The sequence below is a fragment of the Taudactylus pleione genome, unplaced genomic scaffold, assembly GCF_031769625.1.
Source record: "Taudactylus pleione unplaced genomic scaffold, aTauple2 ptg002507l, whole genome shotgun sequence".
NCBI lineage: Eukaryota > Metazoa > Chordata > Amphibia > Anura > Myobatrachidae > Taudactylus > Taudactylus pleione.
The window spans coordinates 71205-82500 of NW_028286890.1; the positions used below are offsets into that span (position 1 = coordinate 71205).

An 11296-nucleotide genomic window follows, 5' to 3' on the forward strand; every position below is an offset into this window, starting at 1 on the left:
CACCGCCGCGCATGTTTGCGACTTGTTTTCTTTTTTAAATTTATATCAACCAATCAGAGATCAGATTTCATCTGTCTATTGAAAGGAAATATTTGCTTTCTATGGATTAAATAGCATTTTAATTATTATTGTAGAAGATGTGCTTAGTGCTTAATATCGGACAATGGCGCTGATTCCGAGATGAACGCAGTGTTCATAGCGTACGCAAACTGCCAGGTGTTAAGTCTGCGCGTCCGAATCACCTGCACACAATTAAGATGCTGCAAGTGGGCGTCTCAGTTGTTTGTAAATTCGGACGTGGCATTAGCATAAGGAGGTGGAAGCAAATGCTGTAAAAGACGCGTCTGCTTCCACCTCAGAATCACGCCCGGTGTCACTAATTCTGAACCCCCCGTAAGTGAAAAACAGCCTCCTAATCCTTCCTGTGAAACGCGTAGTGTCCATTCATTCTTTGGTCATCTTTAGGAAGTAGATCTTGAGGACGCCCCTGAAGAAAGTCCATACATTGGTAAAGCCAGGTATAAGAGGAACCTGTATGCTCAGGAGGGGTTTATCGCAGATCGCGCACAACAAATGCAGATTGGAAAGCTCGCGCCCGATGGGGATGACCACATTAAGAATCAACAAATCCGGGCCCGGATTCACACAACGCTCGATGTGGACCTCAATGACAAGGAGAGAAATATCCAAACAGGTGAAATAGGCAGAGCTATATGTGCAACCACTAGAGGGCAGCACGTTTATTACCCCACATTAAATAATCGGTTATAATCTTGACCTGTACAATGTTAAATGTATTTCAGTTATAATTCTAAATTCCTTTATGTGGGTTTTGTTTTGTGATCATGAAACTTTTATAGCGTGGTTCAACAAGGAGGCGGCTCAACCAAAACACAAAAATCAAGTTTTATCAGTTTCAGAATTGCATAAAGGGTATTTCGGCAAAAACCTGCTTCCTATTATCAGCGTGTGATCCATTTAATATTTCCTGGTAATATTGGATTAAAGTTGAAAGTTATGAAAAGTTTCTGTAGGCTGTATTTGTACATTTACAGATATGGCAGGATGTAGTGCAGCATTCCACTCGTTAGACTCACCAGTTAGCATCACTTTGATTAACCACTATCACACGATAACCTTTGGAGTCATTGGCCCTCATTCAGAGCCGTACGCTCTGAGCAGAGCGCACGCTCTGCATGAGGGCCGGGCTCCTTTTTCATGGAGCGTCCTCCTGGACGCTCGTATAGCTGTGGGTCACCACCCACAGGCTATACGAGCGTGCATTTTGATGGCCGCGATGGTCGTGACCATCGCGACCATCGAAATTGCGAGCCGGAGCCTGCGGTTGAGGTTTTCAACCGCAAGCTCCGGAGTGATTTTGGCTCTATCAGAGCCAAAATCACTCCCACTGACATCACTAGTGATGTCAGTGGGCCGGCTTCTGACGGGAGGCGTTCCCGTGGGAACGCCCCCGTCAGGGAGGCACGCCCCCGGCACGCCCACCAAAGGGGGCGTGCTGTCAATCAACATTGACAGCACGCCCCCTTTGATCGGACACAACGAGCGAAGGAAAGTCCTTCGCTCGTCGTGTCTGGCGCATGCGCACGACGGAGCTCCCTCCGTCGTGCGCATGCTCAGTGCAGACCATCGACCCACTTGCGAGCGTACAGCCGCTCGCGAGTGGGTCTGAATCAGGCCCATTGTTTGTAGCTGAGAGTGAATATGTTGCTCCATCAGTATCTGTTATTGGACAAATTATATAAATCGTTGCTCACGTTAACGATCATTTACTTCTTGAAGATTTAGGATTTATAATAAATTTGGAGGGTTTGGCAGTAAAATGAACAAGATCGATCTCTACATTTGTTTTATCAGCCCAAGCGAGATTAACCGAGCTGCGCCAGGAAATCGTTCTCTCCGAGCAGCAGATACTCAAAGCGACCCAAGAGCTGAAAGAGCTGGAAGAGGCGGCTAAGCAGAGGAAGGTGGGTGCGGGGTCTCTCTGGGAATGGTCGTGGTAATGGCTGAGCGCTTTAGGAAAACTCCTCTAGGGCAGAGTTGCACTGAACTTACGCTCCGTGCAGGATCTCATTGGATTAAGCTTCAACTTGATTCGGTTTCCTTAATATTGTCAAGGTGCTCGCTATTACTCTCTGGTGTCAGAAGGCACCGCCACAAAGTGTAAGTGCGACAAGGCCGCGTAAAACTCAGACCTCGTTGAATGAAACGTTTTGTGTATTACGTGTGTCCTGAGAGAGGGAGGACATCGGAACTGTCTGTATTACATGTGTCCTGAGAGTGAGGGAACATCGGGACTGTCTGTATTACATGTATCTTGAGAGTGAGGGGACATCGGGACTGTCTGTATTACATGTATCTTGAGAGTGAGGGGACACCGGGACTGTCTGTATTACATGTGTCCTGAGAGTGAGGGGACACCGGAACTGTCTGTATTACATGTATCTTGAGAGTGAGGGGACACCGGAACTGTCTGTATTACATGTGTCCTGAGAGTGAGGGGACACCGGAACTGTCTGTATTACATGTGCCCTGAGAGTGAGGGGACTCCGTGACTGTCTGTATTACATGTGCCCTGAGAGTGAGGGGACTCCGTGACTGTCTGTATTACATGTGCCCTGAGAGTGAGGGGACACCGGGACTGTCTGTATTACATGTGCCCTGAGAGTGAGGGAACATCGGGACTGTCTGTATTACATGTGTCCTGAGAGTGAGGGGACATCGGGACTGTCTGTATTACATGTGTCCTGAGAGTGAGGGGACACCGGAACTGCCTGTATTACATGTGCCCTGAGAGTGAGGGGACACTGGGACGTCTGTATTACATGTGCCCTGAGAGTGAGGGAACATCGGGACTGTCTGTATTACATGTGCCCTGAGAGTGAGGGGACATCGGGACTGTCTGTATTACATGTGTCCTGAGAGTGAGGGGACACCGGAACTGCCTGTATTACATGTACCCTGAGAGTGAGTGGACACCGGGACTGTCTGTATTACATGTGCCATGAGAGTGAGGGGACTCCGTGACTGTCTGTATTACATGTGCCCTGAGAGTGAGGGGACACCGGGACTGTCTGTATTACATGTGCCCTGAGAGTGAGGGGACACCGGAACTGCCTGTATTACATGTACCCTGAGAGTGAGTGGACACCGGGACTGTCTGTATTACATGTGCCCTGAGAGTGAGGGGACTCCGTGACTGTCTGTATTACATGTGTCCTGAGAGTGAGGGGACATCGGGACTCTGGATATTTCATATGCCCTCTCCTGTCTGCCCCCTGTCTATGGCTCCTCTCTCCCTGTCCTACCTCTCCCATGGGTGTCATACTGTGCCCTCTCCTGTCTGCCCCCTGTCTATGGCTCCTCTCTCCCTGTCCTACCTCTCCCATGGGTGTCATATTGTGCCCTCTCCTGTCTGCCCCCTGTCTATGGCTCCTCTCTCCCTGTCCTACCTCTCCCATGGGTGTCATACTGTGCCCTCTCCTGTCTGCCCCCTGTCTATGGCTCCTCTCTCCCTGTCCTACCTCTCCCATGGGTGTCATACTGTGCCCTCTCCTGTCTGCCCCCTGCCTATGGCTCCTTTCTCCCTGTCCTACCTCTCCCATGGGTGTCATACTGTGCCCTCTCCTGGCAGCCCCCTACCTATGGCTCCTCTCTCCCTGTCCTACCTCTCCCATGGGTGTCATACTGTGCCCTCTCCTGGCAGCCCCCTACCTATGGCTCCTCTCTCCCTGCCCTACCTCTCCCATGGGTGTCATACTGTGCCCTCTCCTGTCTGCCCCCTGTCTATGGCTCCTCTCTCCCTGTCCTACCTCTCCCATGGGTGTCATACTGTGCCCTCTCCTGGCAGCCCCCTACCTATGGCTCCTCTCTCCCTGTCCTACCTCTCCCATGGGTGTCATACTGTGCCCTCTCCTGTCTGCCCCCGGCCTCTTGTACATTTCTTTCTCTCGCTCTCAGATCCTTGTCCCCCTCACACACAGAGCTGGGGATTTATCTAACTGCTGCAATAATAAGCCCTTCTGTGTTCCTGTGAAACAACAATGTTATTACCAGACATACTGTATGGCACAATTTAAGTATTTTAAGTTACCAAACCATTTCCCCAGTGCCGATCACCATTCTGCCACAGAATGAACTAAAAATGGCGATAACCGTTCTCTGTAACTCCAAGCTGCCGACCTTACATCCATCTGTAATAATTATCTACACTGCTGGTTGAAATCGAAGTAAATATGTCTCTATAAATAGACAAACCCGGTGGTGAAAATGTGATTGTTGTTTTCTGAAAAGGTTTCGGAGGCAGAAAAAGAGAAACTTCGCCAACAGCTAAGCAGCAAAATCCAACTCCTGAACCAGCTGCGCCAGGAAGCTGAGGAGCTGGAGGGACAGATGGATCGCCAGCGGAGCGAGATAGACAAGAAGCATAGGGAGATCGAGGAGCTGCAGCGCCAACTAGAGTCCCTCAGCCCGTGGGATCCCAGACATGTGAGTATGTGTGTAACGTGGGCCGGGCACGGAGGGCTCTGTGCAGGCAGCATAGGTTGTTGCGTGTTGGCCAATAGTTCAGAGGTAGGATGGCGGTCTATGGCATGGTGACCCTTCCTCCCAAAGTACCAGCTCCATGTTTATTCGGTCATAGGCCAGTATGGTGGGCAGACAGCGGTAATCAGGACTATGGAAATATGCTGTGTGATTTCTGTTGACTGTTTTGAGCCAGTTAATGGCTACAAGGTCACAGGAGGATTGGCCGTCTGTATGAACATGTGGGGCTCCGTGGCCAGTTACCCTCTTACCCCGCTCTCAGCCTTTCCCTGTCACTCGTAGGATAATTGTGCACTATACAGAAATGTGCTGTAATCCTTACCCACAAATCCCATGGTACCCGTCTTATAGGAAATGACCATTATTCTATGCTTCTGGTTCTAGTACTATAGTATTTCTCCTTTTTATTGTGTAAGATCAGTGTCATCTTAGAGCCCATGAAACTCTTATAATATTGCGGAGAAATACTAATATCATTTGGAGTTTTTTTCATTATAAAGAAATTATGTGTTTTATGTTTCTGTTCTGTGATTTCAGCGCTGTGGTTAAACCATGATTCATTACCATCCTTGTTAATTCATGTAGGTCCTCTCCTAAGGATTATATCTACTATAGTGAGGGTTTTTAGAAGCGATTCTACTTAACATCGACCTAGCACCTTCAAGAAGATAATAGCTAGAATCTGATTAGTTACTATGGGCAACACCTCCACTTCTAATAACCCGCACTTTAGTAAATATATACCCCCTCGAGTCAGGAGTAAATGCAGCTGGAAACTGTAGTTTGCATGTTCTGCACCTCTTGCATCTCAACATGGTTTGTCCAAGTGCAAATTTACACTTTTTTGGTGACCCAAAATGATCCCATATTGTGTTGCCTCCCAAGGAATTAATCTCCCTCTTGTGTCATCACTGACTTGCCCAGTAGGTGGCAGTCACTTGATCTGTATAATAGCAGAAAGTCCATGTACAGAGTTTCCCTTCTGCCTTAACATCCACATGGAGACCTCAGTATCTTCTTGTTGCTGGCTCTGTAAATACTGCAAGCTGTGCTCCGTGACCTGAGCCGGGTACGTCATAGTTACTCAGGGTAACACGATACGTGCCTGATATCTCTATCCTCAGTCTCATCAGGGTGAGAAATGCCTATTTGTATAATCACTGGAGGACATTTATGAAAGGGCATCGCAGTGACTTCCTTTTTTGCCCTGATGTAGACAACGTTTCTGCGCACAGTGCTTAGCCCCTCCCCCAGTGACATCACAATCTCCGTTCCCTTCACAGCTGTCACAAGTGCATGGATCTGTGAACGCACCCAGTTATGACACCTGGCTGATACCTACGGCAACCGTTCTGATAATTACCTGTTGGCCATGTGTCAGGGATATTCTGCTGGTTGATACAATGAGCCGTGCACAGCAGTATTATCTCTCCTGGGGTATATCCTGCTCCTAGACGAGGAGTAATAGATAAACTTACACACAAAGGGGCTCATTCAGAGTCATTATCAAATTTGTACCTTGCGCTGCAGGTGGGGCAGAGATTTAGGGGTGTATTTCCTAAGCAGCAGTTTGTGCGTTTCCGGCGGTTTACATTCCGCATTCCTCTGATTTACTAAAACCTCAACCGCAGGAAAACAGCAGAGGATTCTGTAACGAATAAGGAGGCAGCTGACATTGATAATTGTCTTATAGGGCGATTTATTATTTTATTAATGTATTAGGGGTAAAATTGTTTCATTTTATTGAGCGCACTATTATTTATTAATTATATTAAAGGGGCAATATTAATAAAATAATAATTGTTGTTTAAAAATGGTTTTATGACAGGGCAACATTTATTATTTTATTATATGGGCACCACTTTTATAGCCATAAAATAATAAATACTGCCTGTGTCATCACAACATAAACACCAACTAACAATTATTTATTCATGCCCCTCTTATATAATTAATAATAGTGCTCCATTAACAAAATGAAACAGTTTTACATTAATACAATATTATGTCCCACCATAAAATAATTATCAATGCTAGCTATTGCGATCGGGACTGTGATTGCAGAGGATATGCAGACCCAGAGCAGAGTGATTGACAGGAAGCGCCGTATGTGGGTGGTGGTCGGGCGTACGCAGGCGTGCCAGTGCGTTGCAGAGGAGTGCATAAATTATCCACTGCGTGGCCATAAGCAGCCATGGCACCAATAGCGTGTGTGGCTGTTAGCAATTTCTGAGTAAGGTAAGGGCTTGTGCAAGTGTGCGTATGGGTCCGATGTTACCGATGGTTTCGCTATGTTGCCCTAGTATACGGATGTGGGTAAGGGTAAGTGGGCGTCCTTATATCAGGCTGCGATCGCAATGCGATTACAAACATTTACATATCACCGCTGATATTAGCAACTGCGCTGCGTGCGTATAAGCAAAATTGCGGTCAGTAGTGAATCCGGTTCTATGTACGGGCCTCACAGGCAGCTGGTAGGGGGGTCACGCTCGGGACACAGCGTTTACCCGATTAGCACAGTGATCGAATAGGTGTGTAGCCAGCTTTATTCATTACATTATAAGTGTATTGTAATTCCTCCCCTCCGGATTGGCTAGATAAACGCAGCGGTTTTATGGCGGATGTGGTTAAAAAGACACAAGAAAAACCCCCACGAAAACGCCGTAAAACAGATGGACATCGACATAGGCCCGTGTTTAATTAGAAGCGAAAAACCGAGATCCACGAAAAAGTATCGACGATTGCGACTCTTCACCTGGCAGAAACTTATCTCCGTATTCAATGCCATCCACTTTTCGCGTACACGGGAAGTCAACGCAATGTAATAGGCGAAAAAGCTTCGCCTCTGAATAGCAGGAGAAAAGAAGTGCAAAGTTTTTATTTTGAGGAGCAAAGGTGGGAAAACCTCTCAGAACCCCTGGGACAGCCAAACAACCCCCAAAGGAGAACTGCGTCAAAAAATTCCAGGAAAAAACTTACGAACACCCCAAAAAAGTAGTTTGAGTTTTGGGGCGAAAAAGTACAAAGTGGGGGGACAAGTTTGCCAAACTAGCGCAATAAAGTTCTGGGGGTGCTCTAAGAAGGGGTGAAGTGTTTTGGGGGGTTGCAGGTGCTTTTATGAGGGAGGAATTTCACTTTTATTAAAGCTGCACTTTAGAGACAGTAAAAGATGCTCGCACCCATTTTCAGGTACCCCGAATTTGACAGAACTACTTATTTCTCCAAAATATACTGCTTTATGCCATTCTTCACCACTTGTGCAAAGATGCTAATTAGAGGCAATTGTACCGACTTAAGTACCCCAAACAGTGTTATTAGGGCTAATTGGGCACTATTACATTGATCCCCAATGTTCCTACATCTTTTTGGGGGGTTCAGGCTGATTTCCCCGATTCTGACGCCACTTTCCAACTGTTCTGACTTCGCGTGTCGCCATTTTCACATCTCTTGGAATTGAATAGGGCGGGTACGTGCACGATAAGTTTGCGCTGGTAAAATACGCGATGTAGGCGAAAAGTCCGACATGCAAAACTTTATCGCGGGTTCGAAACTAATTGAATACCGCCCATAGTAGTTAATACAGCGGTTTGGTGCTTCAATTTGCCGGCAACGTGCAGGGGTTTCAAAAGCGGCGCTTAGTAAATTTACCCCTTAGCGTCGGCAGGGGCGTGTCATGGCTGAACTCTAAATTGCAGCGTAAATATAAATGCATCTATCATTAGTGGGCTACATGCAAAAGCAGCCAGCATTTACCCTGCATGCAGAATAATAAGTGTACTTGCCCCCCTTGCATTGCAGTGTGCTTTGTCCCGGTGCATAGCTGATTACTTATCTATGGGCCCCCTGCAGATCATTACTGCCCATCCTATATCTCCAGTAATGACAGATACTTTGCAGAGCTGTCTCCCCAGATGCAGGGGTTGCATCACACTGTTTACTGACACTGAGTATAATGAGGGTGTAGATCCCGTCCCAGCTGACGAGACCTCAGAGACTAATCAGTGTACAATTGGCCTGTCAGTCTGTTTCTATGCATGATATGTATCCAGTTATGTGTAGGGCTGGGAGCCAAGAAGAGTTCTGTATAAATGGGAACATTGTATCTGAGGGAGGAGAACAATTCAATTCTCTGGCAGAGGAGGGTCTGGAAGGATGCCGGCGTCTGATTGGCTGGCCGGGTTTCCTGTGTTGTGATTTGGGAGCCCAGGATAACAGCTCTGCTCAGAGCAGCTTCCTCTGACTCCGGCTCTGTAACCTCCATTTCACAATGACATGAGGAAGTTAGCGCTGGCCCCGAGCTCAGGAGGCTGCAGTATGCTCCCTACATCCGCTCCCCACCACAGGAGGCTGCAGCAGGGTGAGGCTGCAGCAATCACTATCACTTCTACTGCTCAGGAGGCGTGCTGCTGCAAAGGATGTGTGTAACTGTCTGTGTGTAACTGTCTGTGTAACCCTGTGTGACGGTCTGTGCCTGTGTGACTTTCTGTGTGACTTTCTGTGTGACTTTCTGTGTGACTTTATTTATTTATTAACAGTTTCTTATATAGCGCAGCATATTCCGTTGCGCTTTAAACTTTCTGTATATCCTGGATGTGTATCTGTCTGTGTGATTGTGTGTAACATTCTGTCTAATGTGTATCGGTCTGTGTGATTGTGTGTAACATTCTGTCTAATGTGTATCTGCCTGTGTGATTGTGTGTAACTTTGTCTAATGTGTATCTGTCTGTGTGATTGTGTGTAACATTCTGTCTAATGTGTATCTGCCTGTGTGATTTTGTGTAACATTCGGCCTGACGTGTATCTGTCTGTGTGATTGTGTGTAACTTTGTCTAATGTGTATCTGCCTGTGTGATTTTGTGTAACATTCGGCCTGACGTGTATCTGCCTGTGTGATTTTGTGTAACATTCTGTCTAATGTGTATCTGTCTGTGTGATTGTGTGTAACATCCTGTCTAATGTGTATCGGTCTGTGTGATTGTGTGTAACTTTGTCTAATGTGTATCGGTCTGTGTGATTGTGTGTAACTTTCTGTCTAATGTGTATCGGTCTGTGTGATTGTGTGTAACTTTGTCTAATGTGTATCGGTCTGTGTGATTGTGTGTAACTTTGTCTAATGTGTATCGGTCTGTGTGATTGTGTGTAACTTTCTGTCTAATGTGTATCGGTCTGTGTGATTGTGTGTAACTTTGTCTAATGTGTATCTGTCTGTGTGATTGTGTGTAACTTTCTGTCTAATGTGTATCGGTCTGTGTGATTGTGTGTAACTTTGTCTAATGTGTATCGGTCTGTGTGATTGTGTGTAACATTCTGTCTAATGTGTATCTGCCTGTGTGATTTTGTGTAACATTCGGCCTGACTTGTATCTGTCTGTGTGATTTTGTGTAACATTCGGCCTGACGTGTATCTGTCTGTGTGATTGTGTGTAACTTTGTCTAATGTGTATCTGCCTGTGTGATTTTGTGTAACATTCGGCCTGACGTGTATCTGTCTGTGTGATTTTGTGTAACATTCGGCCTGACGTGTATCTGTTTGTGTGATTGTGTGTAACTTTGTCTAATGTGTATCTGTCTGTGTGATTGTGTGTAACATTCTGTCTAATGTGTATCTGTCTGTGTGATTGTGTGTAACTTTGTCTAATGTGTATCTGTTTGTGTGATTGTGTGTAACATTCTGTCTAATGTGTATCTGCCTGTGTGATTTTGTGTAACATTCGGCCTGACGTGTATCTGTTTGTGTGATTTTGTGTAACATTCGGACTGACGTGTATCTGCCTGTGTGATTTTGTGTAACATTCGGCCTGACGTGTATCTGTTTGTGTGATTTTGTGTAACATTCGGACTGACGTGTATCTGTCTGTGTGATTTTGTGTAACATTCGGCCTGACGTGTATCTGTTTGTGTGATTGTTTGTAACATTCGGCCTAATGTGTATCTGTCTGTGTGATTGTGTGTAACATCCTGTCTAATGTGTATCGGTCTGTGTGATTGTGTGTAACTTTGTCTAATGTGTATCGGTCTGTGTGATTGTGTGTAACTTTGTCTAATGTGTATCTGTCTGTGTGATTGTGTGTAACTTTCTGTCTAATGTGTATCGGTCTGTGTGATTGTGTGTAACTTTGTCTAATGTGTATCGGTCTGTGTGATTGTGTGTAACATTCTGTCTAATGTGTATCTGCCTGTGTGATTTTGTGTAACATTCGGCCTGACTTGTATCTGTCTGTGTGATTTTGTGTAACATTCGGCCTGACGTGTATCTGTCTGTGTGATTGTGTGTAACTTTGTCTAATGTGTATCTGCCTGTGTGATTTTGTGTAACATTCGGCCTGACGTGTATCTGTTTGTGTGATTGTGTGTAACATTCTGTCTAATGTGTATCTGCCTGTGTGATTTTGTGTAACATTCGGCCTGACGTGTATCTGTTTGTGTGATTTTGTGTAACATTCGGACTGACGTGTATCTGCCTGTGTGATTTTGTGTAACATTCGGCCTGACGTGTATCTGTTTGTGTGATTTTGTGTAACATTCGGACTGACGTGTATCTGTCTGTGTGATTTTGTGTAACATTCGGCCTGACGTGTATCTGTTTGTGTGATTGTTTGTAACATTCGGCCTAATGTGTATCTGTCTGTGTGATTGTGTGTAACATCCTGTCTAATGTGTATCGGTCTGTGTGATTGTGTGTAACTTTGTCTAATGTGTATCGGTCTGTGTGATTGTGTGTAACTTTGTCTAAT

At 45.8% G+C, this 11296-nt stretch overlaps 1 protein-coding gene across 10 annotated transcripts in view; it reads left to right on the plus strand.

Annotated features, from left to right (window-relative positions):
• The window catches only part of CNTRL (centriolin), a 107286-nt gene that overhangs the window by 24879 nt on the left and 71111 nt on the right, over positions 1 to 11296 (plus strand). For all 10 annotated transcript variants that reach the window (XM_088466117.1, XM_088466120.1, XM_088466115.1 and 7 more), the window contains 3 exons: positions 466 to 694; positions 1876 to 1985; positions 4312 to 4506. In XM_088466117.1, the coding sequence (XP_088322243.1) occupies positions 466 to 694; positions 1876 to 1985; positions 4312 to 4506 (534 nt within the window). The remainder of the gene's footprint in view (positions 1 to 465; positions 695 to 1875; positions 1986 to 4311; positions 4507 to 11296) is intronic.